Source organism: Oratosquilla oratoria, chromosome 12 (assembly GCF_046742065.1).
Source record: "Oratosquilla oratoria isolate Oo_2021 chromosome 12, ASM4674206v1, whole genome shotgun sequence".
In the NCBI taxonomy this organism is placed as follows: domain Eukaryota; kingdom Metazoa; phylum Arthropoda; class Malacostraca; order Stomatopoda; family Squillidae; genus Oratosquilla; species Oratosquilla oratoria.
In genome coordinates, this window is record NC_134788.1 from 50,582,237 (window position 1) to 50,607,578 (window position 25,342).

A 25,342-nucleotide genomic window follows, 5' to 3' on the forward strand; every position below is an offset into this window, starting at 1 on the left:
TCCTCCTCTTCCTCCTCCTCTTCCTCCTCTTCCTCCTCTTCTTCCCCCTCCTCTTCTTCCCCCACTTCTTCCCCCTCCTCTTCTTCCCCCTCTTCTTCCCCCTCCTCTTCTTCCTCCTCTTCTTCCCCCTCTTCTTCCCTCTCCTCTTCTTCCCCTCCTCTTCTTCCCCCTTCCTCTTCTTCCTCCTCCTCCTCTTCTTCCTCCTCTTCCTCCTCTTCTTCCTCCTCTTCCTCCTCTTCTTCCTCCTCTTCCTCCTCTTCTTCCTCCTCTTCCTCCTCTTCTTCCTCCTCTTCCTCTTCTTCCTCCTCCTCCTCCTCTTCCGCCTCTTACTCCTCTTTCTCTTCCTCCTCCTCCTCCTCCTACTCTCTCTCTTCCTCCTCCTCCTCCTCTTCTTCCCCTTCTTTCTCCTCTTCTTCTTCCTCTACCTCCTCCTCTTCTTCCCCTCTTTTTCCTCCTCCTCCTCCTCCTCTTCTTCCTCCTCTTCTTCCCCCTCTTCCTCCTCTTCTTCCCCCTCTTCCTCCTCCTCTTCTTCCCCTCTTCCTCCTCCTCTTCTTCCCCCTCTTCCTCCTCCTCTTCTTCCCCCTCTTCTTCCCCCCCTTCCTCCTCTTCCCCCCCTTCCTCCTCTTCTTCCTCCTCTTCCTCCTCTTCTTCCTCTTCCTCCTCCTCTCCTTCCCCCTCTTCCTCCTCCTCTTCTTCCTTCATCCTCTCCTTCCCCCTCTTCCTCCTCCTCTTCTTCCTCCTCTCCTTCCCCCTCTTCCTCCTCTTCTTCCTTCATCCTCTCCTTCCCCCTCTTCCTCCTCTTCTTCCTCCTCTTCCTCCTCTTCTTCCTCCTCTTCTTCCCCCTCTTCCTCCTCTTCTTCCCCCTCTTCCTCCTCTTCCCCCTCTTCCTCCTCTTCTTCCTCCTCTTCCCCCTCTTCCCCCTCTTCTTCCTCCTCTTCCCCCTCTTCTTCCTCCTCTTCTTCCCCCTCTTCCTCCTCTTCTTCCCCCTCTTCCTCCTCCTCTTCTTCCCCCTCTTCCTCCTCCTCTTCTTCCCCCTCTTCCTCCTCCTCTTCTTCCCCCTCTTCCTCCTCCTCTTCTTCCCCCTCTTCTTCCCCCTCTTCCTCCTCTTCTTCCCCCTCTTCCTCCTCTTCTTCCCCCTCTTCTTCCCCCTCTTCCTCCTCTTCTTCCCCCTCTTCCTCCTCTTCTTCCCCCTCTTCCTCCTCCTCTTCTTCCCCCTCTTCCTCCTCCTCTTCTTCCCCCTCTTCCTCCTACTCTTCTTCCCCCTCTTCCTCCTACTCTTCTTCCCCCTCTTCCTCCTACTCTTCTTCCCCCTCTTCCTCCTCCTCTTCTTCCCCCTCTTCCTCCTCCTCTTCTTCCCCCTCTTCCTCCCCCTCTTCTTCCCCCTCTTCCTCCTGTTCTTCTTCCTCCTCTTCTTCCCCCTCTTCTTCCCCCTCTTCCTCCTGTTCTTCTTCCCCCTCTTCCTCCTGTTCTTCTTCCCCCTCTTCCTCCTGTTCTTCTTCCCCCTCTTCCTCCTGTTCTTCTTCCCCCTCTTCCTCCTGTTCTTCTTCCCCCTCTTCCTCCTGTTCTTCTTCCCCCTCTTCCTCCTGTTCTTCTTCCCCCTCTTCCTCCTGTTCTTCTTCCCCCTCTTCCTCCTGTTCTTCTTCCCCCTCTTCCTCCTGTTCTTCTTCCTCCTGTTCTTCTTCCCCCTCTTCCTCCTGTTCTTCTTCCACCTCTTCCTCCTGTTCTTCTTCCACCTCTTCCTCCTGTTCTTCTTCCACCTCTTCCTCCTCTTCTTCTTCCCCCTCTTCCTCCTCTTCTTCCTCCTTCCTCCTCCTCCACCACCACCTCCATTGTTAGGGGGAAAAGCCTTTGGTATACATGTGTGACACACTTGTGTACATAACATGTGTTCTACTTGTATACACCAAAGGCCTTGGGGACCCCCTTGCTTTATAAATGAGGTGGCTAGATCAAAATACACAGCTAAAACCTACCTTACATTTATGTTAAAATATGCAATTGTTCTCGGAGTAGTTTGCAGTTGTCATACTTGGGCCAGCCAAGTTACGACTGATTTTGGGAGAAGAGTTGTTAACAGAAAAATGTGAGCTTTGGAGGCGGGGTTGGGGGTAATTGAAGCGGGATACACGGATGACCCGTCATCCATGAGGAGCTAAGATGAGAGGGGAGGAAGGAGTGGTGGATTGGGTCGGAGTAGGTACGTGTCTTCGACTTAGTTTCATATACCAAAGGCTTTTTTCCCCCTTACAAGGTAGGTAGCCAAAAAGAAAAAGGCATAAAAACCACTCCCATCCATTCCATCCCCTATCACACTCCACTCCCCTCCACCCTCTTCCCTCCCTCTTGTCTTGGCGCCTCCCCGTATAACGGGGAAAAAGTTGTGGATGTATAGTTGTAAAAAACGGTTAGATTTTTTGTACAAAGTATGAAGGAGAGGGGGGGTGGTTGCCAGTTTAATGATGCGGCCTTGCTGTGGATGTGCTGTGTCTTGCGACACTGCTTCTGACCCAGGCTAGTGGGCGAGATGCAGGGATGACCCGTCATCCAGTAGGAGGGTGGATGGGAGTGGAGTATATGGAGAAGGAATGGGTGGGGGTGGTTTTTTGGCTACCACTTCACTATGGGCCAAAATCTCACGGGTAGCATTAGCTGCCAGACATACGACGTTTCGTCATAATACTCGCATCATAAAAAATAGTCACCGCTTATATCGATCGTTCTCTCTTTCACCCGTGAATTTTGATAACCATAGAAAATGTGATGAAGACAGTTTAGAGAGTATGTCATTACGTAGCGGCAACTACAATAAATATAATCAAGACGCCGATATGGCAGCCTCGCGTATCCACTTGCTCCTCAAGCCGCCTACGTAGGTGGCACCGTATGGAAGGGGTTAAATAATAGTTGTTTAGGTGTTGGTGGGTTATGATGGAGTTACGGAGAAAAACGGTTGGAAACTACTGATCTCCGAAGAGCTGAGATATAACGAGTAGGTTTTGAAGCTGATGACAGGTGGGTGTAATCCCCCAGTCGTAAGGGTTTTTTTTATATACATGTGTACTATTGGGTGTGTATAGAAACGTAATGAAATTTCGTTTGTAGTCGTATTCGACTTGTCTGCCAGTGTGTACAAGTAGGAAATGACCACTTGGGATGATGATCAACGGAAGAGAATGGAGTTTGTTCTTGAATCTGCATGCCCCATAGAGAAAATTTTGCCATACTGTAGTAAGAAAACTAATACCAATCGTCTATGTTCCTTTTCTCATCATTTTGCCGTTTCAGGTCGAGTTGACGTCTCGAAACCCACAGGAGTTGTACGAGATAACCTGCCTGATCGGAGAGCTAATGCCAACCTTACCGACGGATGGCATATTTTCCATCGACGGAGCTCTACAGAGACCAGCCGGAGCCTCGCAAGATGCGGTGGTGTGGAGGTGGCAGGACGACCGTGCCACCTGGCAGAACTACTCGAGTGTGGACTCCAGAATCATTGAGGTTGGTTCCCGTCAGGGCCCCCGCGTCGGGAGTGGGCATGCGTATGCCCTGGGGTCGCACGTGTTAGGGAGGGTGGTGGTAATTCTAGTCTGGCTGACAAAATAATTAAGTCAAAGGAGCTCTGAATATCTTACCGTAATATGCGAATTTTGTGTTAGAATTGATATTTAGGGGGGATGGCAATTCTAGTCTGGACATGTTGCCCACAAGGCTGACAAAATAATTATAATAACAAAAAAAATAAAAATAAAAGGGGGGGGGGTCAAAGTCGCCCTGAATATCTTACCGTAATATACGAATTTTGCTTTAGAATCTATATTTAGGGGGGATGGCAATTCTAGTCTGGATATGTTGCCCATAAGGCTGACAAAATAATTATAGTAATAATAATAATAATAAAAAAAAAAGGGTCAAAGGAGCCTTGAATATCTTACCGTAATATACGAATTTTGCGTTAGAATCCTTATTCAGGGGGGATGGCAATTTTAGTCTGGACATGTTGCCCACAAGGCTGACAAAATAATTATAATAATAATATACGAATTTTGCGTTAGAATCGATATTTAGGAGAGATGGCAATTGTAGTCTGGATATGTTGCCCACAAGGCTGACAAAATAATTATAATAATAATAATAATAAAAAAGGGTCAAAGGAGCCCTGAATATCTTCATATTGTAGGAATTTTGCATTAGAATTAATATTTAGGGGGGGCAGCAATTCTAGTCTAGACATGTCATCACTAAGGCTGACAGAATAATTATAAAAGTCGAAGGTGCCCTGAATATCTTATCGTATTGTATGAATTTTGCATTAGAATTAATATTTAGGGGGGGGGTAGCAATTCTAGTCTGGGCATGCCACCCACAAATCTGATAGAATAAGTATAATAATTAAAAAAAAAAAAAAAAAAAAAAGTCGAAGGAGCCCTAAATATTTTAACCACTTCACTCCGGGCCAAAATCTAGCAGGCAGCATTAGCTGCTTATATCGATCATTCTCTTTCACCCGTGAATTTTGATAACCATAGAAAATGTGATGAAGCCAGTTTAGAGAGTATGTCAGTTACGCAGGGACAACTACAATAAATATAATAAAGATGCCGATATGGCAGCCTCGCGTATCCACTTGCTCCTCATGCCACTTAGGCGGCACTGTATGGAAGAGGTTAATATACAAATATTGCATTAGAATAGACAGAAAATGAAATATTTTTCCCTTATCCTTTCAGCAACAGGAACATTAACCTCTTCAGTACGGGCCTTAAATCTCGCGGGCAGCAGCCGATGCCAGCCGTACGTGTTGTAATAATACTCGCATCATAAAGTATAGTCACCGCATATATAGATCGTTCTCTCTTTCACCCGTGAATTTTGATAACCATAGAAAATGTGATGAAGACAGTTTAGAGAGTATGTCATTACGGAGGGGCAACTACAATAAATATAATCAAGACGCCGATATGGCAGCCTCGCGTATCCACTTGCTCCTCATGACACCTACGTATGTGGCACCGTATGGAAGGGGTTAAATAACATTTTTAAAATTATTTTGCAAGCCAATAGCTATAATAGGCTGTAAGGAATGGTGGAGATGGGAGGGGGGGACACTGAGAATTTTGATCCGGGGCGGTACTTAGGCACGTATAGGCTCTGGTTCCCACTGATCTTGGTCACTAAATGGAAAGGGATTGCAGTCCTTGGCTTCTGCCAAAGTAGTGGTCATTGACCTCTTCCAAAGTAGCGAACCATTGAGTCGAATACCATAGTGATACTAGGGCCCAGTCGCACCAAGCTTATGACTCGTTTCCGACCACTGGCCAGTTGCAGGTAGTCTTTGGAAGTCGTTGGTAGTCAGTAATAAAATAGATTGATAGATATATTACAACACGCACTGAATAGTCCCCAGTATATAGATTTCATCTTACATACATACATATACCAAGGCTCTTTCCCCCTTCCAAGGGAGGTAGCCAAAAAGGGAAAGGCATAAAAACACTCCCACCCATTTCATCCCTAAATACACTCCACATCCCTCCCACCCTTCCTCTCATCTGAGCACCTCCTGGATGACGGGTCATCCCTGCATCCAGATAAGATTTCATCTTATCAACCACATTAACTTTTTCCATTTCAATTCCTTGCATAGGTTTTACGTTTCTGACCGATGGCTTGATTTTCGGTCGAAGGTGGTCAAAAACAGATCGTAAGCTTGGTGTGACAGGCTGATGTTGACAATGAATGAATGCATAAATAGATAACTTTAAAATGGTGTGATGTCGCCCAGCGTAGCCATTACATACAACTGCCGAGTGGTGGTATCGAGGAGATCAATCAATCGATCTGTTGCCCTTGGTCTCTCTCGGAAAACCTGTAACGTCCTTGAGGCGGCGGGGAGCATTGTCCAGTTGGCATCTTTTGTACGACTGGTGGAATCCGCTGTTCTTCGCAGCTGGAGGAGGGGAGGCGTGTCTCCCTGCTGGCTGAGTGCTCAGTGTAACTGCTTGAAAGTTGGATACCATAGCATTGTCGAGGAGACGATTAATTGGTTGTTATTTGCACGCAGCTGGCGCACCAGTCTGGGGAGGACGAGATCAGTCTGTGCATCCAGGGCCGGACGTACACCCTCGATTTCCACTCCATGCAGCAAATCAACGACAGCTCGGGAACAATGCGGGCAGTGCAGCGGAGAATCTTGCCCACGGGAGCCGCCGGCACGTCTCAGGCAACGGCACAGGTAGGGGTCATGCCAAGTTACCTTTGCGTTTGGCCTTAGAACAGGGGTCGCGTCTTCCAAAGACCGTTTTCCCTCTAAAGGTGTCGCCAAGATGAGTGTATATCCTCTACGTACACAGTAAAACACGTTTAATGGCTCGGCCGTCTTGGCACCCCACGGACAAAGATCCCTCCCTATCTCTCATCCCATTAGGGTCGGAGATGACGCACTGACTTGGCACGTCTCCAAGGCCCAATAAACCCAAATGGTTTACCCTTGCCGCTTCATGAAGCAGCAACAACCCCACTCCCTTCCCTCGTCCACTCGACGCGATTGCTGGATCAAATGAACATCCTTTTCGGCTGTGTCCTCCTTTCAGCCATTCAGTCTTCCTCCGTTTGTTCCCGTCTTTCACAGTACAGGAATACCACACTATACGACCGAGTACTATAAAGTAGGTAAAACAAACATTGGGTGCATATATGTCAAAGCCCCCATTAGGATGGAGGCAAAAATTGAGGGGGGGAGGGAGGGGGTTGACAGGGTCCATGAACACACCCTCCCCCCTATTTACGTACACGGAAAACCCACCTCCATATACGAATTTTCGCATTGCGACCAGTCAGCTGGGAACACAATTCGGTTGTATAGCGAGGTACTCCTGTATCTGTATCTAGTTCCACAGACATCGCTCGTACATCTAAACCTCTCCTTACATCTAATCCATCCAACCTTGTGCTCCAAGTTACCAAAGGCGCCGGATGATCGCATCGCAAATGACTGTCCAGGATGTAAAGCCCCATACTGTGTAATACATTATAGAAGACTGCATTGTACACAATTACACGTTCCAACAACACAACGTATGGGATTTGTGGCGAAACCCCATTCCGGCCGAGACGGGGCTCGTCAGCCAGACCGTCTAGGGAACGACAACATAAACGACCATTTCAGTCCTCCTTTCAGGCGTTTTGCATCTGTCTCTTGTACGCAAGATCTACACATCATCTACCTCTTCCTCCAGTTACCTCCTGTGTTCCTCTCCCAATCATCTTTTAACTTTTGTCCACGTGTTACTCGCAACACTCACAACACTGCTTGTCCCTTTCCCCTGTGTAGAGGAACTGTTCCCCAGTCCATCAGCACCCTTTCTGTCGACACTCATTAAGACTCGCAAGTCGTTCCACTAAAACTACCCCACCAATGGTCGGGCATTCCACATGACAACGTCCAATCTGAGGGTCTTTTCAAGATTTGCCGTAGACTGTCATTCCATTAATTTCCCTCCCATCCCGACAGGTAGCTCATGAGCGACGGGTCATCCCAGGACCCGGCCATGCTCCCTCGGTTCAAAGCAATGCAAGGAGGCCCAGCACTTCCACGGCAGGGTCCAGCAACTGGAGCCAGTTTCAGTGACTGTGTAGAATTGACATAGGACCCAGTTTTGTGGGAAGACGGATACGTAACATAGTTGTTCGGGTTTGTTCTTGCAGGCGGTGGATGCACGTGCCAAGTGTTTACGCGAAGACGGAGAGTTGGCATCCAGTTTGATCCGTTGTTTGTTTAGTCTCCTCTACGAAGTGTACAGCTCCTCGGCGGGGCCGGCTGTGCGGTACAAGTGCCTCCGTGCGTTGTTACGCATGGTTCACTTCTCCACTCCCGATCTGCTGCAACAAGTACTACGAAGTCAGGTGAGTGGAAGACAAATTGGTAATTTGAAATTTGTTCTTTAACCCATTAAACTCTGATGACAAGATTCTTGTCATTTGGTCAAATAAAACAAAAAATCATAAAACGCCAAAATGTTTGATCAAACACCAGAAAAATATGACATCCGTCCTCGCTTCGTGCGAGGACTGACGTCATATTTTTCTGGTGTTTGATCAAACATTTTGGTGTTTTATGATTTTTTGTTTTATCTGACCAAATGACAAGAATCTTCTTATTGGAGTTTAATGGGTTAATCCATTAAACTCCGATGACAAGATGTCTTGTCATTTGGTCAAATAAAACAAAAAATCATAAAACACCAAAATGTTTGATCAAACACCAGAAAAATATGACGCCGGTTCTCGCTTCGCTCGCGAGCGAAGCGAGAACTGACGTCATATTTTTCTGGTGTTTGATCAAACATTTTGGTGTTTTATGATTTTTTGTTTTATTTGACCAAATGACAAGACATCTTGTCATCGGAGTTTAATGGGTTAATCCATGAATTGTACTGTGTATACTCGAGTATGTACAAGTTTTTATCACCCCTCTGACCCACCAAAGAAAAGTAAAGGTAATAATCAGTTACATTACATATACCAAAGGCTTTTCCCCCCCTTACAAGGGAGGTAGCCAAAAAACAAAGGCATAAAAACCACTCCCACCCATTCCAACCCCATCACACTCCACTCCCCTCCCCCCTCTTCCCTCCCTCTTATCTTGGCACCTCCTGGATGACAGGTCATCCCTGCATCTTGTCCACTGCCCTTAGTCAGAAGCAGTGTCGCAAGACACAGCACATCCACAGCAAGGCCACTTCATTACATTGGTGACCCCCCCCCCCCCTCTTCGTCCCCTCATGCAGAAAAGGAGAAGACGGGGAGAAATCCCTTTGGGCTGCATCAAATTTTTCTCGCACATATTACCTCACCCCCTATCCCCCCACCCATCCCACTTCATGCATCACAACAACAGCCATATACCACCATTCTCCATTCACCTGTCTTCTGTCCTCTCCTGTCCTTCCTCAACAGACACTCCCCTCTTCCCCAAAGCCCCTTTCACCCCATCCATCCATCTCATCCTAGGCTGCCCCCTCATGTTCACTCCCTCCACATCTGCCTTCCATACCTCTTTTACTAGTCTTTCTTCATTCATTCTTTCCATGTGTCCAATCCATCCCAATACTTTTTCATCAACACCCTATTCCCAACTCCCTTACCACCCCTGTTCTCCTCCTCACCTCCTCATTTCTCACTCTATCCAGCCTAGTAACCCCTATCATACTTCTCAGACACCTCATCTCAAACACATTCAAACTCCTCTCTTCCTCTCTTATGTTCCATACTTCTGCCCCATACAATGCTGTTGGCACAATCACTCTTTCATACAATCTCCTCTTAGCATCCATTCCTAAATGTCTATACCTCATTACACACTTCAATCCACCAAGGCATTTACTCGCTTCTCTCAATCTATTCTACCTCCACCTCCACTCCACCCTTTCCTGCCCCATTAGCACCCAAGTATCTAAAACTATCCACTTCCTCCAGTCGCTCTCCCTTCATGTTCATTTCCAGTCTGCTGCCACTTTCACCCCTTGTACATCTCATCACCTTATTTTACCCACATTTATCTTCAGCTTTCTTCTTTCACACACACTCCCAAACTGTCACCAACTAACTCAATCCCTCCTCTGATCCTGCTACAAGTGCAGTGTCGTCCACAAACAACAGCTGGCTCACCTCCCACTTTTCTCCATTTTCTTTAAACATATCCAACCCCTGACCCACCACCCTTTCATTTACCTCTCACACCACCCCATCCATGTACAAGTTGAACAGCCAGGGCAACATAACACATCCATGACGTAGTCCCACCTTTACCTCGAACCACTCACTCTCTCCATTTCTAATCCTGACACATGGTCTACTACTCTTGTAAAAACTCTTGACAGCTCCTAGAAGGTTTCCTCCTATCCCGTATATCTGCAAGACCCCCTACAGTGCCTTCCTATCTACCCTGTCATAAGTCTTTTCCAGATCCATAAAAGCCCAAAAAACATCCTTACTTTTTCCTGTGGTGGGGGAAAAGAATACTGCCTCCAAGTATTTTCACTTGGATCGTAAGAGGCGAGAAGAAAGGGACGGGGAGTGGGACTAGGCATCCTTCTCCTTGGGTCTTTTAATGTACGTGGAAGTGGTACAGATGAGAGTAAAAGGGAGGAGATAGGTAGTATGTTTGTGAGAAAAAAGGTGGATGTGTTGGCTTTGAGTGAAACTAAGTTGAAAGGGAAGGATGAGTGTAAGTTTGGGAGTGTAAGTGGGAGGTTCTCAGGAGTGAAGAGAGGGCGAGGGAGGGAAGGGGTCGCTATTCTAGTAAGTGAAGAGATAGACGTGTAGTGGAGTGGAAGGAGGTTTCCTCAAGGATAATGTGGATGAAGGTGAAACTGGGAAAGGAGATGTGGGTTTTTGTAAGTGCATATGAGCCTGGCAGTGAGAAGTGTAGAAGAAAGGGAGGCCTTTTGGATATATTTAAATGAGTGGATAGAAGATTTAGGGAGAAATGTCAATGTAATAGTACTGGGAGACCTTAATGCTAGGGTAGGAAATGGTCCAATTGACGGAGTGGTTGGGAAATGTGGAGTTCCAGGAAAGAATCGTAGTGGAGAGTTGATGGTGGAAATATGTCTAGAGAGTTGATGATAGCAAATACAGTGTTTCAGAAGAAAGTCGAGCATAAGTACACATGGGAGAGGGTGGTGGATGGAAGGGTGGTAGATAGAGCATTGATGGACTATGTAGTGGTAAATAGGACTATGATAGGAAGAGTTAAGGATGTACATGTGCTAAGGGGAGAGGGTGGGGGAATATCAGATCATTTTTTGGTGGAAGGTAAGTTGAGAGTGGAGGATAGGTGGAGAAAGAGGAAAAGGACAAAAGGTAGGGAGGTGCTTAGAGTGAACTCTTTAAATGAAAAGGAAAAGGAGGAGTACAAGAAGAAGTTGAAGGAGTGGGAGGGAGTGAAGGATAGAGTAGAGCTAGGTGTGGAGGAGGAATGGGGATGGTTCAAGGAGGGAGTCACAGTGTGCAAAGATGGTGTGTGGAACAAGAAGGACAGGAGGAAATAGAAGGAAGGGTAGTGAATGGTGGGATGAGGAAACAAAGAAGGTTGTAGAAGAGAAGAAGCGAGCTTTCACATATTGGTTACAAAATAGGACAAGGGAGTCATATGAGAGGTACAAAGAAAAGAGAAGTAAAGCAAAAGGTAAAGGAGGCAAAGAGGAGAGCAGATGTGAAATGGGGTAAGAGTATGACAGAAAATTTTGAAAGTAATAAAAAGATGTTTTGGAAAGAAATTAAGAGTGGAAGAGGAGGCGAATCAAGTAGAGAAGAAAAGGTAAAAGGTGCAGATGGAGAGATGATAATGGAAGAGAAGGCAGTAAGGGGAAGATGGGCAGAATATTTTAGGGAGTTGCTAAATGTGAAAGAGGATAGGGAGGGAAAGATAGTTGCAGTGGGAAATGCTAAGAAAATGAGTGAGGAAAATGGAGGAGAAATAAGGAAGGATGAAGTGAAGGCAGTTCTTAAGATGATGAAAGCAGGTAAGGCACCTGATCTGGATGGATGCCATGCAGAATGTCTTAAAAAAGGAGGTACAGTGGTGGGACTATCTGGTGAGGTTATTTAATGTTTGCTGGAGAGAGGGTAGAGTGCCGGAGGACTGGAGGAGTGCCTGTATAGTTCCACTTTACAAGGGAAAAGATCGCAAGTGTGAATGTAGTAGTTTCAGAGGGATTAGCTTAAGTGTAGTTGGGAAGGCTTATGGGAGGATCTTGATTGAGAGGATTAGGAGAGGAACAGAGGGAGTAATTGGTGAGGAACAGTGTGGGTTTAGGACAGGTAGAGGTGTGTAGATCAGATCTTTGTGGTAAGACAAATATGTGAGAAAACTATAGGAAAGGGGAAGGATGTATTTTGGGCTTTTATGGCACTGGAAAAGGCTTACGATAGGGTAGACAGAAAGGCACTGTGGGAGGTTATGCAGATATATGGGATAGGAGGAAAGCTTGTAGGAGCTGTCAAGAGTTTTTATGAGAGTGGTAGAGCTTGTGCCAGGATTAGAAATGGAGAGAGTGAGTGGTTCAAGGTAAAGGTGGGACTTCGTCAAGGATGCGTTATGTTGCCCTGGCTGTTCAACTTATACATGGATGGGGTAGTGCGAGAGGTAAATGCAAGGGTAGTGGGTCAGGGATTGGAGATGGTTAAAGAAAATGGAGAAAAGTGGAAGGTGACCCAGCTGTTGTTTGCTGACGACACTGCGCTTGTGGCAGGATCGGAGGAGGGATTGAGGAAGTTGGTGACAGAGTTTGGGAGAGTATGTGATAGAAGAAAGCTAAAGATAAATGTGGGTAAAAGTAAGGTGATGAGATGTACAAGGGGTAAAAGTGGCAGTAGACTGGAAGTGAGCATTAAGGGAGAGCGACTGGAGGAAGTGGATAGTTTTAGATACTTGGGTGCAAATGTGGCAGGAAAAGGTGGAGGTAGAATGTAGATTGAGAGAAGCGAGTAAATGCCTTGTTGGATTAAAGAGTGTAATGAGGAATAGACATTTGGGAATGGATGCTAAGAGGAGACTATGAAGGAGTGATTGTGCCAACAGCACTGTATGGGGCAGAAACATGGAACATAAGAGAGGAAGAGAGAATGAGTTTGAATGTGTTTGAGATGAGGTGTCTGAGAAGTATGATAGGGGTTACTAGGCTAGATAGAGTGCAAAATGAGGAGGTGAGGAGGAGAACAGGGATGGAAAGGGAGTTGGGAGATAGGGTTGATGAAAGAGTATTAGGATGGTTTGGACACATGGAAAGAATGAGTGAAGAAAGACTAGTAAAAGATGTATGGAAAGCAGATGTGGAGGGAGTGAACATGAGGGGACGTCCTAGGATGAGGTGGATGGATGGGGTGAAAGGGGCTTTGGGGAAGAGGGGAATGTCTGTTGAGGAAGGACGGGAGAGGACAGAAGACAGGAGTGATTGGAGAATGGTTGTATATGGATGATGATGTGATGCATGAGGTGGAATGGGCAGGGGGATGGGGGATGAGGTAGTATGTGTGAGCAAAATTTGACGCAGCCCGAAGGGATTTCTCCCCGTCTTCTCCTTTTCTGCATGGGGGGGACAGAGAGGGGGGGTCGCCGATTTAATGAAGCGGCCTTGCTGTGGATGTAATGTGTCTTGTGACACTACTTCTGACCCAGGGCAGTGGACAAGGTGCAGGGATGACACGTCATCCAGGAGGTGGTAAGATGAGAGAGAGGGTGGAGGGGTGCGGAGTGTATTCAGGGATGGAATGGGTGGGAATGATTTTATGCCTTTTCCTTTATGGCTACCTCCCTTGTAAGGGGGAAAAAGCCTAGGTATATGTATGTATGTACTTTTTCCTATTGCTTTCTCATATATCTGTCTTACCACAAAAATTTGATCTAATTAACCTCTACCTGTCCTAAATCCACACTGCTCCTTGCCGGTCATTCCCTCTCTTTCTCTCCTAATCCTCTCAATCAAGATCCTCCCATAAGCCTTCCCAACTACACTTAAGCTAATCCCTCTGAAACTACTACATTCACACTTGCCCCCTTTTCCTTTGTAAAGTGGAACTATACAGGCACTCCTCCAGTCCTCCGGCACTCTACCCTCTCTCCAGCAAACATTAAATATCCTCACCAGCCAGTCCACTATCACTGTGCCTCCTTTTTTTTTTATTAGACATTCTGCATGGCATCCATCCAGATCAGGTGCCTTACCTGCTCTCATCATCTTAAGAACTGCCTTCCTCATCCTTCCTTATTTCTCCATTTTCCTCACTCATCACGGTCATTTTCTTTGCGCTTCCCACTGCAACTATCTTTCCCTCCCTATCCTCTTTCACATTTAGCAACTCCCAAAAATACTCTGCCCATCTTCCCCTTACTGCCTTCTCTTCCATTATCATCTCTCCGTCTACACCTTTTACCTTTTCTTCTCTGCTTGATTCACCTCCTCTTCCTCTCTTAATTTCTTTCCAAAACATCTTTTTATTACTTTCAAAATTTTCTGTCATACTCTTACCCCATTTCACATCTGCTCTCCTCTTTGCCTCCTTTCCTTTGTGCTTTACTTCTCTTTTCTTTTCTTTTCTTTTCTTTGTACCTCTCATATGACTCCCTTGTCCTATTTTGTAACCAATCTGTGAAGGCTCGCTTCTTCTTTTCTACAACCTTCTTTTGTTTCCTCATTCCACCATTCACTACCCTTCCTTCTATTTCCTCCTGTCCATCTTGTTCCACACACCATCTTTGCACACTTTGTGACTCCCTCCTTGAACCATCCCCACTCCTATCTCTACTCTATCCTTCACTCACTCCCCACTCCTTTCTCAGCTTCCTTGTATACCTTCTCCTTTTCCTTATCATGTAAAGAGTTCACTCTAAGCACCTCCCTACCTTCTGTCCTTTTCCTCTTTCTCCATCTATCCTCCACTCTCAACTTACCTTCCACCACAAAATGATCTGATATTTCCCCACCCTCTCCCCTTAGCACATGTACATCCTTAACTCTTCCAATTATACTCCTATCTACCACTACATAGTCCATTAACACTCTATCTACCACCCTTCCATCCACCACCCTCTCCCATGTGTACTTATGCTTGACTTTCTTCTGAAACACCGTATTTGCTATCATAAACTCTTTCTAGACACATCTCCACCATCAACTCTCCACTACGATTCTTTCCTGGAACTCCACATTTCCCGATCACTCTGTCAATTGGTTCATTTCCTACCCTAGCATTAAGGTCTCCCAGTACTACTACATTAACGTTCCTCCCTAATCCCTCTATGCACTCGTTTAAATCTATCTAAAAAGCCTCCCTTTCTTCTACACTCTTCACTACCAGGTCCATATGCACTTACAAAGACCCACATCTCCTTTCCCAGTTTCACCTTCATCCACATTATCCTTGAGGAAACTTCCTTCCATTCCACTACACGTTTACCTATCTCTTCACTTACTAGAATAGCCACCCCTTCCCTCCCTCGCCCTCTCTTCACTCCTGAGAACCTCCCAATTACTCCCAAACTCACACTTGCTCTTCCCTCTCAACTTAGTTTCACTCAAAGCCAACACATCCATCTTCTCACAAACCTACTACTCATACATACTCACAAACATACTATTCACAAACATACAAACATACTCTCATATAATAATGATAAATAATCAATGCATATAACATAACTGTTAGGTTTACATTCTTGCAATACCATTGGCTAACCATAATGACGTTAATCTCAATGAATGAAGTAGACTTAGTAACCATGTAGTGAGTGCTAAAACGGTTAGACAACTTTTTAAATGGGGATGACTGGTGGTAGGTAGACATGGGACTGCCTAGTGTAGGCCTTATGGTCTCTTGTAGTCTCCCTCCTGTATCCCAGATTCCTCTTCTCTTACGACTCGAAGATCATATGATTTAATCTTCGCACACTTTCTCTGCAGAATGTGTCGTCACATCTGGCCACCATGTTGTCTTCTCACGACCTCAAAATAATCGTCGGAGCCATTCAGATGGCGGAGATATTGATGCAGAAACTACCGGAGATCTTTGGCATTTATTTTCGTCGTGAGGGGGTCATGCATCAGATTAAACGCTTGTGCGATCCAGACACTCCGCTGGCTGGCCCGCCCACCAAGTGGAGTAGCACTGACCTGTCCTCCCCGAGTCAGGTCGGAGTAGGGGGCGGAGGGAGCTGCTCGTCCGTGGCGGCCGGGTCGGCCTCTGCCACGCCCCCTAACTCGGCCAGTCCACTCTTGGCCAGTCGGTCTTTCAACGGGAACTGCGTAGACGTCAGCCCCAGTCTGCCGCCAGGGTCTGAGGCGGAAGACAAATTGCACAGTCCCACGCCGACGGTGCGGCTGTCAGATGTGCTCAAGCGAAAACGGACGGCTCGCATTCGCACGGGTGGGTGGAGGAAGAATCGTCAGGATGAGTCCACGTCGCCTTCAACGTCTTTCAGTGAATTCTTCATGAAGAGTAAGTATTGTCAGAGAACTTTCAGTTACGAACTCGCAACTGATGCGGTCGCAAAAAAAAACGTAAAATTTTGGCATTTTATGTTAGAGATGTGACCACTCTGCAACAGTGAAAAAGACAAATGAAATTTATATTGGAATATTGGTCCATTCGTAAGTCTGTTGTTACGAAATGGACTACTGTTAGGGAGGTACTAGTTCGACCAGAACTATGCATGATCTCAATACCAGATGAAAATGTACTCGACCATTTACGATTCCCAGGTGCAGGTCTGGGTGCAGGACGGGAATCGTGGCGGACTGCTGGCGGGAGGACCAAATTAGTGTCCGCCACTACAGCCACAACCGTCGGGGGCAGTAGTACGAGTGGAGGGAGCAGTGGGAGCGGAAGTGGAGGGAGGAGTTCATCGTTCCTGGCCAATTTGAACCCTGCTCGGTGGGGACGCTGCAATCCCGTGAGCACGGCTCCGACCTCTCATACGCAAGCGCAGGGCAAGGTGGGTCCCTTGAAGGTTATGTACCTGCATGTGTGTCGACGATCGCATATTCATTACAAGTAGAGTGAAAAAGATGTGTACTCTTGTATGCTAATCATCGACGACTTTCAGGACAAAGGCAGTACCAGCAGCAGTAGCAGCGGCAGTAGCAGTAGCAGCGGGAGCAGCAGCAGCAGCAGTGGAAGCAGTAACAGGGAAGCTGTACGTACCTGGGTGCGGGAACAGGCGCAGCGCCTCAACGACCAATACTTCAATACGCAATTGCACGGTGTGCCACACCCTGCGCTCAGTGTTCTCAATCGACTCATTGCAGCCATCCATCAGCTTCAGCAAGAGGTGCGGTTTGTTTGGGGTTGATTAATGGTAGGAACCGCAGAAGACCTGGGGTGGGGGATGGGTGACTGGGTAGTAAATTGTGTGGAGAATTTACTGTGTAAAGCATGTTCAAGGTAATGGAGGTCGAGGTTCTCTCTCTCTCTCTCTCTCTCTCTCTCTCTCTCTCTCTCTCTCTCTCTCTCTCTCCTTCTCTCCTCCTGTCTCTCTCCCTCCAGCTCAGCAGTGCAGTAGAATGTTCTTGTATTCTTGGACAACTTATTATGTAGTTAACACTTAATTCATCGATTTTTCTTCTTATTCTTATTATTATTCTTCTTATTCTTCTTCTTCTTCTTATTCTTCTTATTCTTCTTCTTCTTATTCTTCTTCTTCTTCTTCTTCTTCTTATTCTTCTTCTTCATTATTCTTCCCCTCTCCCCTCTCTCCAGCCCAGCAGTGCGATACAATGTTATTCATGTGTTCTTGGACAACTTATAATATAGATAACGCTTAATTCATTAGGTTTTTTGCCATTGTGCGCTCGCTCTCTCTCTCTCTCTCTCTCTCTCTCTCTCTCTCTCTCTCTCTCTCTCTCTCTCTCTCTCTCTCTCTCTCTCTCTCTCTCTCTCCTCTCTCTCTCTCTCCTCTCTCTCTCTCTCTCTCTCTCTCTCTCTCTCTCTCTCTCTCTCTCTCTCTCTCTCTCTCTCTCTCTCTCTCTCTCTCTCTCTCTCTCTCTCCTCTCTCTCTCTCTCCTCTCTCTCTCTCTCTCTCTCTCTCTCTCCTCTCTCTCTCTCTCTCTCTCTCTCTCTCTCTCTCTCTCTCTCTCTCTCTCTCTCTCTCTCTCTCTCTCTCTCTCTCTCTCTCTCTCTCTCTCCTCTCTCTCTCTCTCTCTCTCTCTCTCTCTCTCTCCAGCCCAGCAGTGCGATAGAATGTTATTCTTGTGTTCTTGGACAACTTATAATGTAGATAACACTTAATTCATCAGTGATTTATTTCTTTATTTTTTATTTATTTTTATTATTATTATTTATTTATTTTTATTATTATTTTCTTTTTCTTTTTCTTCTTTCTTCCTCTTGTGTACTCTCTCTCCTCTCTCCAGCCCAGCAGTGTGATAGAATGCTATTCTTGAGTTTTTGGACAACTTATAATGTAGATAACTTAATTCATCAGTGATTTATTTATTTTTTTATTTTTATTTTTTTTCTTGCTCTCTCGTTAGCCCAATAGTGCAGTAGAATGTTATTCTTGCAATCTTCGAGAACTTGCATTGTAGGTAACGCTAGATTTCTTTTTTTTTTTTTCTTTTTTTTTTTCTTTTCTTTTCTTTTCTTTTCTTTTCCCAAGCCCAACAGTGGAGTAGAATGTTATTCTTGTGTTCTTGGACAACTTATGATGTAGATAGTGCTTAATTGCTCGGTGAAAAAAAAATATATATTTTTTTTTTACTTCAGCCCAGCAGTGCGGTAGAAGCACTGCGGGAGGTGAGCGAAATCCTGAGCGAGAGCGACATTAGCCCCTTCGAGGTCATCCACTCTGGACTTGTCCGGGCACTGTTGCTTTACCTCACCCAGCCTGATGGCAGCAGCGCGGCAACACGCAACAGTGTCGGGGCAACACCGCGCACCACCAGACTACGCAACTTCCTACATGTCTTCCTGGGCTGTCCGGTAAGTTTTTCTAATGGGAAAAATAAAAAAGTTTCATTTTTTATAGTATAGGGAGTCCGCATGGGGTTATGTACCTGATTGCATACATTGCCTTGGAGTACAAAAACTGCATACTAATTCCGTACCCTGGAATTTCAGCTGGACCCGTTGAATATATGTGTGGTGGACAGCGGACGGCTCGGTGTGTTAAGTGCATTAGTGACAAAGCTGAACGGCTGCGTCAACCAGCTGGAGCAGTTCCCCGTCAAGGTGCACGATCTTCCGGGAACTGCAGGTCTCGGTCGGGGCTCCACTTCCGCCATAAAGTTCTTCAATACGCATCAGCTCAAGGTGAGTATGTATGGGTGAGGCTCGTATTAGGGAAAGTTGGGAATGTGTGGCGTAGTTCAAGTTGAATTGAATAACTGAGAATCGAACCTTAGGTTGTATGATTTTTAGCATGAGGCTAGGATGTTAAGATTCTAGTAATGTATTACAGTACAGGGATTTCTCGATTTGTGTGTTTAGAATGTGCAATTTTGGAATAATGAGTTTTTTTCTTTTTTTTTTCTTTTCTATCGTATTACACATATAATCAGTGACACAATGTAAAAATCAAGTAAGCAATAGCCAAACTTAACCGTTCACTTTATGCGATTTCTACATTACACGATCCCTTCAGGAATATATCCCTCGTATAAATCAAGAAATCCCTGTAACTGCTGTGTCTTGCTGTATTGTTTCTGACCCAGGGCAGTGGGCAGGGTGAAGGGATGAGAGGGAGAGGTTGGTGGATAGGTGTGGATACCTTTTAACTTGTTTGTGTACAGTAAACCCTTGATATAACGAATGAGGATCAGTTATATCCAATGGAAATATTGGACAGATCCATTGTATCCCAAAGTTTGTCCGGTATTAGAAATTAGTAGGATTAGAAATTACAGTAAACCCACAGTATAACAGACGATATGGCAATGGGTCTGTTGTTATCCGAATATCTGTTATAACAGAGGATCCGTCACTATAACGGATGAAAATCGGTTATAGCAAGGGTTTGTCCAGTTTTTCAGAGATCGGTTATATCGAGGGTTTACTGTATTACATTGACATTATAGTTAAAGTTTGTTGCAAAGAGAATGTAGGGAAGAGTGGATGTGAGGTGGTGTAAGCAACTTTTTGATAATTTTGAAAATGTGAAAGTGAAGAGTATGAATAAGAGTGTTTAGGTTTCTACCCAGGTTTGGCTGCTAGAATATAATCACACTTACATAGGCATCATGAGCTTCAGGTGGGTATACTAGGATGTGTTGGTGTCTTGATTATATATATTTTGTAGTTGTAGCCGAGTGACCCACATATTCTTCGAACAGGGTTGATAAAATTTTCTGTAATTATCAATATTCAGGGTGAAAAAGAACAAGTAATACAGCTGTAACAGATCTTGATGAATCTGTTGTAACGGACAAAAAATCTTATCGGACAAACCCTCGCAGTGAGGGATCCTCGGTTATAACAGATCTTCGGATATAATGACAGGCTCCTGTCCCCATATTGTCCGTAATTCCGGGTCTACTATAATTTTTAATCCGAATTTCTTATACTGGACAAACTTAGGGATATAATGGATTTTTCCGGTATTTCCATCAGATATAATGGATCCTTGGTTATAACAGATCTTCGGGTGTAACAGACCCGTCCCCGTATCGTCCGTTATATTGAGGGTTTACTGTATAATGTGTGTATTGTGGTGCATCATCGTACATCAGGCAACCTAATGTGCGCGCGAGTAGACTTGTATTTAAGAGGTTAAGAAAAAAATAGACAAGAACGGGTTTACCAGTAGAGTGGTTAACAAATGAAATAGTTCTGAAACAAATAGTTATATTAATAGAAGGTTTAGATAATTTTATGGGTTTGGATGACCTGTGTGGAAGTATGTATGAAAATTTTTGACACAGCCCAAAGGGATTTCTCCCTGTCTTCTCCTTTTCTGCATGGGGGGGATGGAGAGGGGGGTCACCGAATTTATGAAGCGGCCTTGCTGTGGATGTGCTGTGTCTAGCGACACTGTTTCTGACCCAGGGCAGTGGACAAGATGCAGGGATGACCCCTCATCCAGGTGGTGTCAAGATAAGAGGGTGGAGAGGAGTGGAGTGTGTAGGGGATGGAATGGGTGGGAGTGGTTTCTATGCCTTTTGGCTACCCCCTGTGTAGGGGGGAAAAGCCTTTGATGTATGTATGTATGGATGACCTGTGGTAAGTGTGCGGTGTGGGCCTTATGGTCTCTTGCAGTCTCCTTCATTACATTCTTATTGGAAGGTCTAAGTTCACATCTTGAAACCAGGTGTTCGCCTGTATGAGTTTATGCCAAAAATACGTGCCAGAACAATATGAGTAACAACAGTTTGGCCATGCTCATGGTAGCTCAGACTTTTCACCCCTTGCACAGTCCTCGGGTTGTGGGTAGAATCGTAGTTGACAGGTTGTGCAAGTGGAAAGGGGGTGGGGGTGGGGAGCAGCCTCTGCCGAGTGATTTTTTGTTTCGTCAAAACGAGAAAGAGGGAGGGATGGGGTGAAAAATTTTTCCTCTAATTTATTTTTTATTTTTATCTTATTTGTTTTTTTTTTTTTTTTTTTTTTTTTTTTTCTGTGAGCGAGTGCAGATATTTGCCTGTGTAAACATTGCCTTTTGTGTGTGCACCCATGCAAGACACCATCTGGTCATTCAAGCGAATACACAATTTGTAAATTTGCATTACATAATACCTCCAAGCAGTGATGGAAATAGTTTATAAACGTTTGCAAACTATTTCTACATTCCAGCCAAGTGGCAAAGTAGTTTCATTTGCAATATAAATGCTAGAGATAGAAGATACAAAAAAAAAAAAAAAGAGAGCAATTATTGCTTTTGGGGTTAAGTTATTATAATTTTAGAGAATTTACAAGTTGATGTTTGGGCGGAACTCCTTTATTGAATGGATTTTAATATAATTTGAAAACCGTGCGCACGTTTTTAGTTTAAGTGTGCGCTAGTAAAATGTGTGTGTGTGTGTGTGCACATGCGCACAGCTTAGTGGGAGCATTTTGTGGTGAATGGGAGTGGGATTGCGCAACTTTGACAACCACTCTTGTACATGCATATGCCAAAGGCATTTTTCCCCCTTATAAGGGAGGTAGCCAAAAAAACAAAGGCATAGAAACCACTCCCACCCATTCCATCCCCATCACACTCCACTCCCCTCCACCCTCTTCCTTCCCTCTTATCTTGGCACCTCCTGGATGACGGGTCATTCCTGCATCTCACCCACTGCCCTGGGTCACAAGTAGTGTTGTGAGACACAGCACATCCACAGCAAGGCCACTTCATTAAATCAGCAACCCTCCCTCTCAGTCCCCTCATGCAGAAAAGAAGACGGAGAGAAATGTGTCGAAATATTTCTACATATACTCCCTCCCCCATTCATTCCACCTCTGGTAAGCGGGGGAGGAAAAAACTTTGTATCAATTTTTTCTCGTAAAGGTAAGGTTTTATTCAATCAAGAAAACCAGCCGCCAACAAGTCGGGGGAAATCCGTACAAGTACAAAGAATTCGTACGAAACGTCACTTGTTCGAGCTTCATCAGGTGCATTATAAAGCTCGAATCGGTGAAACGTTGAACCAGTAACAGACTTCGTCCTCAAACGGTGCGTATCCCCAACTCAGTTTTGTTTGTTAAATCTGCCTTTCGCTCTTGCAGTGCAACCTTCAGCGTCATCCGGACTGCGTGCGGCTGCGACAGTGGCGGGGCGGGGCGGTCAAAGTAGACCCCCTGGCGCTGGTGCAGGCCATCGAGCGCTACCTCGTCATCCGTGGCTACGGCAGACTTCGGGATGAGGACGACGACAATTCAGATGATGACAACTCTGAGGAGGACATTGATGACACACTGGTACGTTCTTCCTCAGGTTTGGACTCTTGACAATCCCATTTCCTTCCAACTCTCCTCCTTCCTTCTTCCTCTCTTCTTCCTCTCTTCTTCCTCTCTTCTTCCTCTTTCCTTCTCTCTTGCTCTTCCTCTCCTCTCTCTCCTCCTCTTCCTTTCCTCTCTCTCCTCTCTCTCCTCCTCTTCCTTTCCTCTCTCTCCTCCTCTTCCTTTCCTCTCTCTCCTCCTCTTCCTTTCCTCTCTCTCCTCCTCTTCCTTTCCTCTCTCTCCTCCTCTTCCTTTCCTCTTTCTCTTTCTCTTTCCTCTTCCCTTCTTCTCTTCCTCTTCCCTTCTTCTCTTCCTCTTCCCTTCTTCTCTTCCTCTTCCCTTCTTCTCTTCCTCTTCCCTTCTTCTCTTCCTCTTCCCTTCTTCTCTTCCTCTTCCCTTCTTCTCTTCCTCTTCCCTTCTTCTCTTCCTCTTCCTCTTCCCTTCTTTTCTTCTTCTTCCCTTCTTCTCTTCCTCTTCCCTTCTTCTCTTCCTCTTCCCTTCTTCTCTCTTCCCTTCTTCTCTTCCTCTTCCTCTTCCCTTCTTCTCTTCTTCTTCCTCTTCCCTTCTTCTCTCTTCCCTTCTTCTCTCTCTCTTCCCTTCTCTCTTCCCTTCTTCTCTCTCTCTTCCCTTCTTCTCTCTCTCTTCCCTTCTTCTCTCTCTCTTCCCTTCTTCTCTCTCTCTTCCCTTCTTCTCTCTCTCTTCCCTTCTTCTCTCTTCCCTTCTTCTCTTCCTCTTCCCTTCTTCTCTTCCTCTTCCCCTCTTCTCTCTTCCCTTCTCTCTTCCTCTTCCCTTCTTCTCTCTTCCTCTTCCCTTCTTCTCTCTTCCTCTTCCCTTCTTCTCTCTTCCTCTTCCCTTCTTCTCTCTTCCTCTTCCCTTCTTCTCTCTTCCTCTTCCCTTCTTCTCTCTTCCTCTTCCCTTCTTCTCTCTTCCTCTTCCCTTCTTCTCTCTTCCTCTTCCCTTCTTCTCTCTTCCTCTTCCCTTCTTCTCTCTTCCTCTTCCCTTCTTCTCTCTTCCTCTTCCCTTCTTCTCTCTTCCTCTTCCCTTCTTCTCTCTTCCTCTTCCCTTCTTCTCTCTTCCTCTTCCCTTCTTCTCTCTTCCTCTTCCCTTCTTCTCTCTTCCTCTTCCCTTCTTCTCTCTTCCTCTTCCCTTCTTCTCTCTTCCTCTTCCCTTCTTCTCTCTTCCTCTTCCCTTCTTCTCTCTTCCTCTTCCCTTCTTCTCTCTTCCTCTTCCCTTCTTCTCTCTTCCTCTTCCCTTCTTCTCTCTTCCTCTTCCCTTCTTCTCTCTTCCTCTTCCCTTCTTCTCTCTTCCTCTTCCCTTCTTCTCTCTTCCTCTTCCCTTCTTCTCTCTTCCTCTTCCCTTCTTCTCTCTTCCTCTTCCCTTCTTCTCTCTTCCTCTTCCCTTCTTCTCTCTTCCTCTTCCCTTCTTCTCTCTTCCTCTTCCCTTCTTCTCTCTTCCTCTTCCCTTCTTCTCTCTTCCTCTTCCCTTCTTCTCTCTTCCTCTTCCCTTCTTCTCTCTTCCTCTTCCCTTCTTCTCTCTTCCTCTTCCCTTCTTCTCTCTTCCTCTTCCCTTCTTCTCTCTTCCTCTTCCCTTCTTCTCTCTTCCTCTTCCCTTCTCTCTTCCTCTTCCCTTCTTCTCTCTTCCTCTTCCCTTCTTCTCTCTTCCTCTTCCCTTCTTCTCTCTTCCTCTTCCCTTCTTCTCTCTTCCTCTTCCCTTCTTCTCTCTTCCTCTTCCCTTCTTCTCTCTTCCTCTTCCCTTCTTCTCTCTTCCTCTTCCCTTCTTCTCTCTTCCTCTTCCCTTCTTCTCTCTTCCTCTTCCCTTCTTCTCTCTTCCTCTTTCCTTTTCCTCTTCCTCTTTCCTCTTCCCTTCTTCTCACTTCCTCTTTCCTCTTCCCTTCTTCTCACTTCCTCTTCCTCTTCCCTTCTTCTCTCTTCCTCTTCCTCTTCCCTTCTCTCTTCCTCTTCCTCTTCCCTTCTCTCTTCCTCTTCCCTTCTTCTCTCTTCCTCTTCCCTTCTTCTCTCTTCCTCTTCCCTTCTTCTCTCTTCCTCTTCCCTTCTTCTCTCTTCCTCTTCCCTTCTTCTCACTTCCTCTTCCTCTTCCCTTCTTCTCTCTTCCTCTTCCTCTTCCCTTTCCTTTCTTCTCTTCCTCTTCCCTTTCCCTTCTTCTCTCTTCCTCTTCCCTTTCCCTTCTTCTCTCTTCCTCTTCCCTTCTTCTCTCTTCCTCTTCCCTTTCCCTTCTTCTCTCTTCCTCTTCCCTTTCCTTCTTCTCTCTTCCTCTTCCTCTTCCCATCTTCTCTCTTCCTCCCATCTTCTCATCTTCTCTTCTCCTCATTTCCTTTCTTCCTCTCCTGTCTTCCTCCTTCCATCAGTTTCTCTTACCCCCTCTCTCCAACCCTTCCCACCCTCCAGTGCATGCACTTGTGCACACTGAGGGTGGGGTATGGACAAAAAAAAAGAAAAGTGCATAGTAGTGTAGTAGGTCTAAAGGAAAAACCTAAGTGATTACCTGTCTGAATAAACATCAGACATAATCGGAATTGTGTGTTAGAAAATTAATAAGAGACAGGACCCTGCGAGTGTTGTTCCTTTCTTGTATACTACAGTTATGTAAATACAAAGTGAAATAATGAAGGTTTTATATATTTACGCATCTCCCTGCATTTTCTGTGAATTAGGTAAATACAAAGTGGAATGATAAATGTTTGTCTCTCCCCACATTTTCAGGCTGCCGTTTCTGTGAACCAGAGTTCATCGAGTCACAAGTTGCAATTCCTCATAGGCGACCAGGTGCTCCCTTATAACATGACCGTTTATCAGGCCATCCGACAGTTCTCCGCACCCGACCACTCGTCAGAAGCAGACACAGACTCTGAAGCCCCGGTGGGACACTCAACTATATGGCTACAAACACACACGATCTACTATAGGTACGTATTATC

At 45.6% G+C, this 25,342-nt stretch overlaps 1 protein-coding gene across 3 annotated transcripts in view; it reads left to right on the forward strand.

Moving 5' to 3' along the window:
- ctrip (E3 ubiquitin-protein ligase ctrip) overlaps nucleotides 1-25,342 on the forward strand; it is a 53,624-nt gene that overhangs the window by 14,799 nt on the left and 13,483 nt on the right. For all 3 annotated transcript variants that reach the window (XM_076195900.1, XM_076195902.1, XM_076195899.1), the window contains 10 exons: nucleotides 3,286-3,498; nucleotides 6,062-6,232; nucleotides 7,705-7,902; nucleotides 15,462-15,996; nucleotides 16,260-16,492; nucleotides 16,604-16,828; nucleotides 18,262-18,477; nucleotides 18,616-18,807; nucleotides 22,195-22,386; nucleotides 25,128-25,330. In XM_076195900.1, coding sequence (XP_076052015.1) covers nucleotides 3,286-3,498; nucleotides 6,062-6,232; nucleotides 7,705-7,902; nucleotides 15,462-15,996; nucleotides 16,260-16,492; nucleotides 16,604-16,828; nucleotides 18,262-18,477; nucleotides 18,616-18,807; nucleotides 22,195-22,386; nucleotides 25,128-25,330 — 2,378 coding nt within the window. The remainder of the gene's footprint in view (nucleotides 1-3,285; nucleotides 3,499-6,061; nucleotides 6,233-7,704; nucleotides 7,903-15,461; nucleotides 15,997-16,259; nucleotides 16,493-16,603; nucleotides 16,829-18,261; nucleotides 18,478-18,615; nucleotides 18,808-22,194; nucleotides 22,387-25,127; nucleotides 25,331-25,342) is intronic.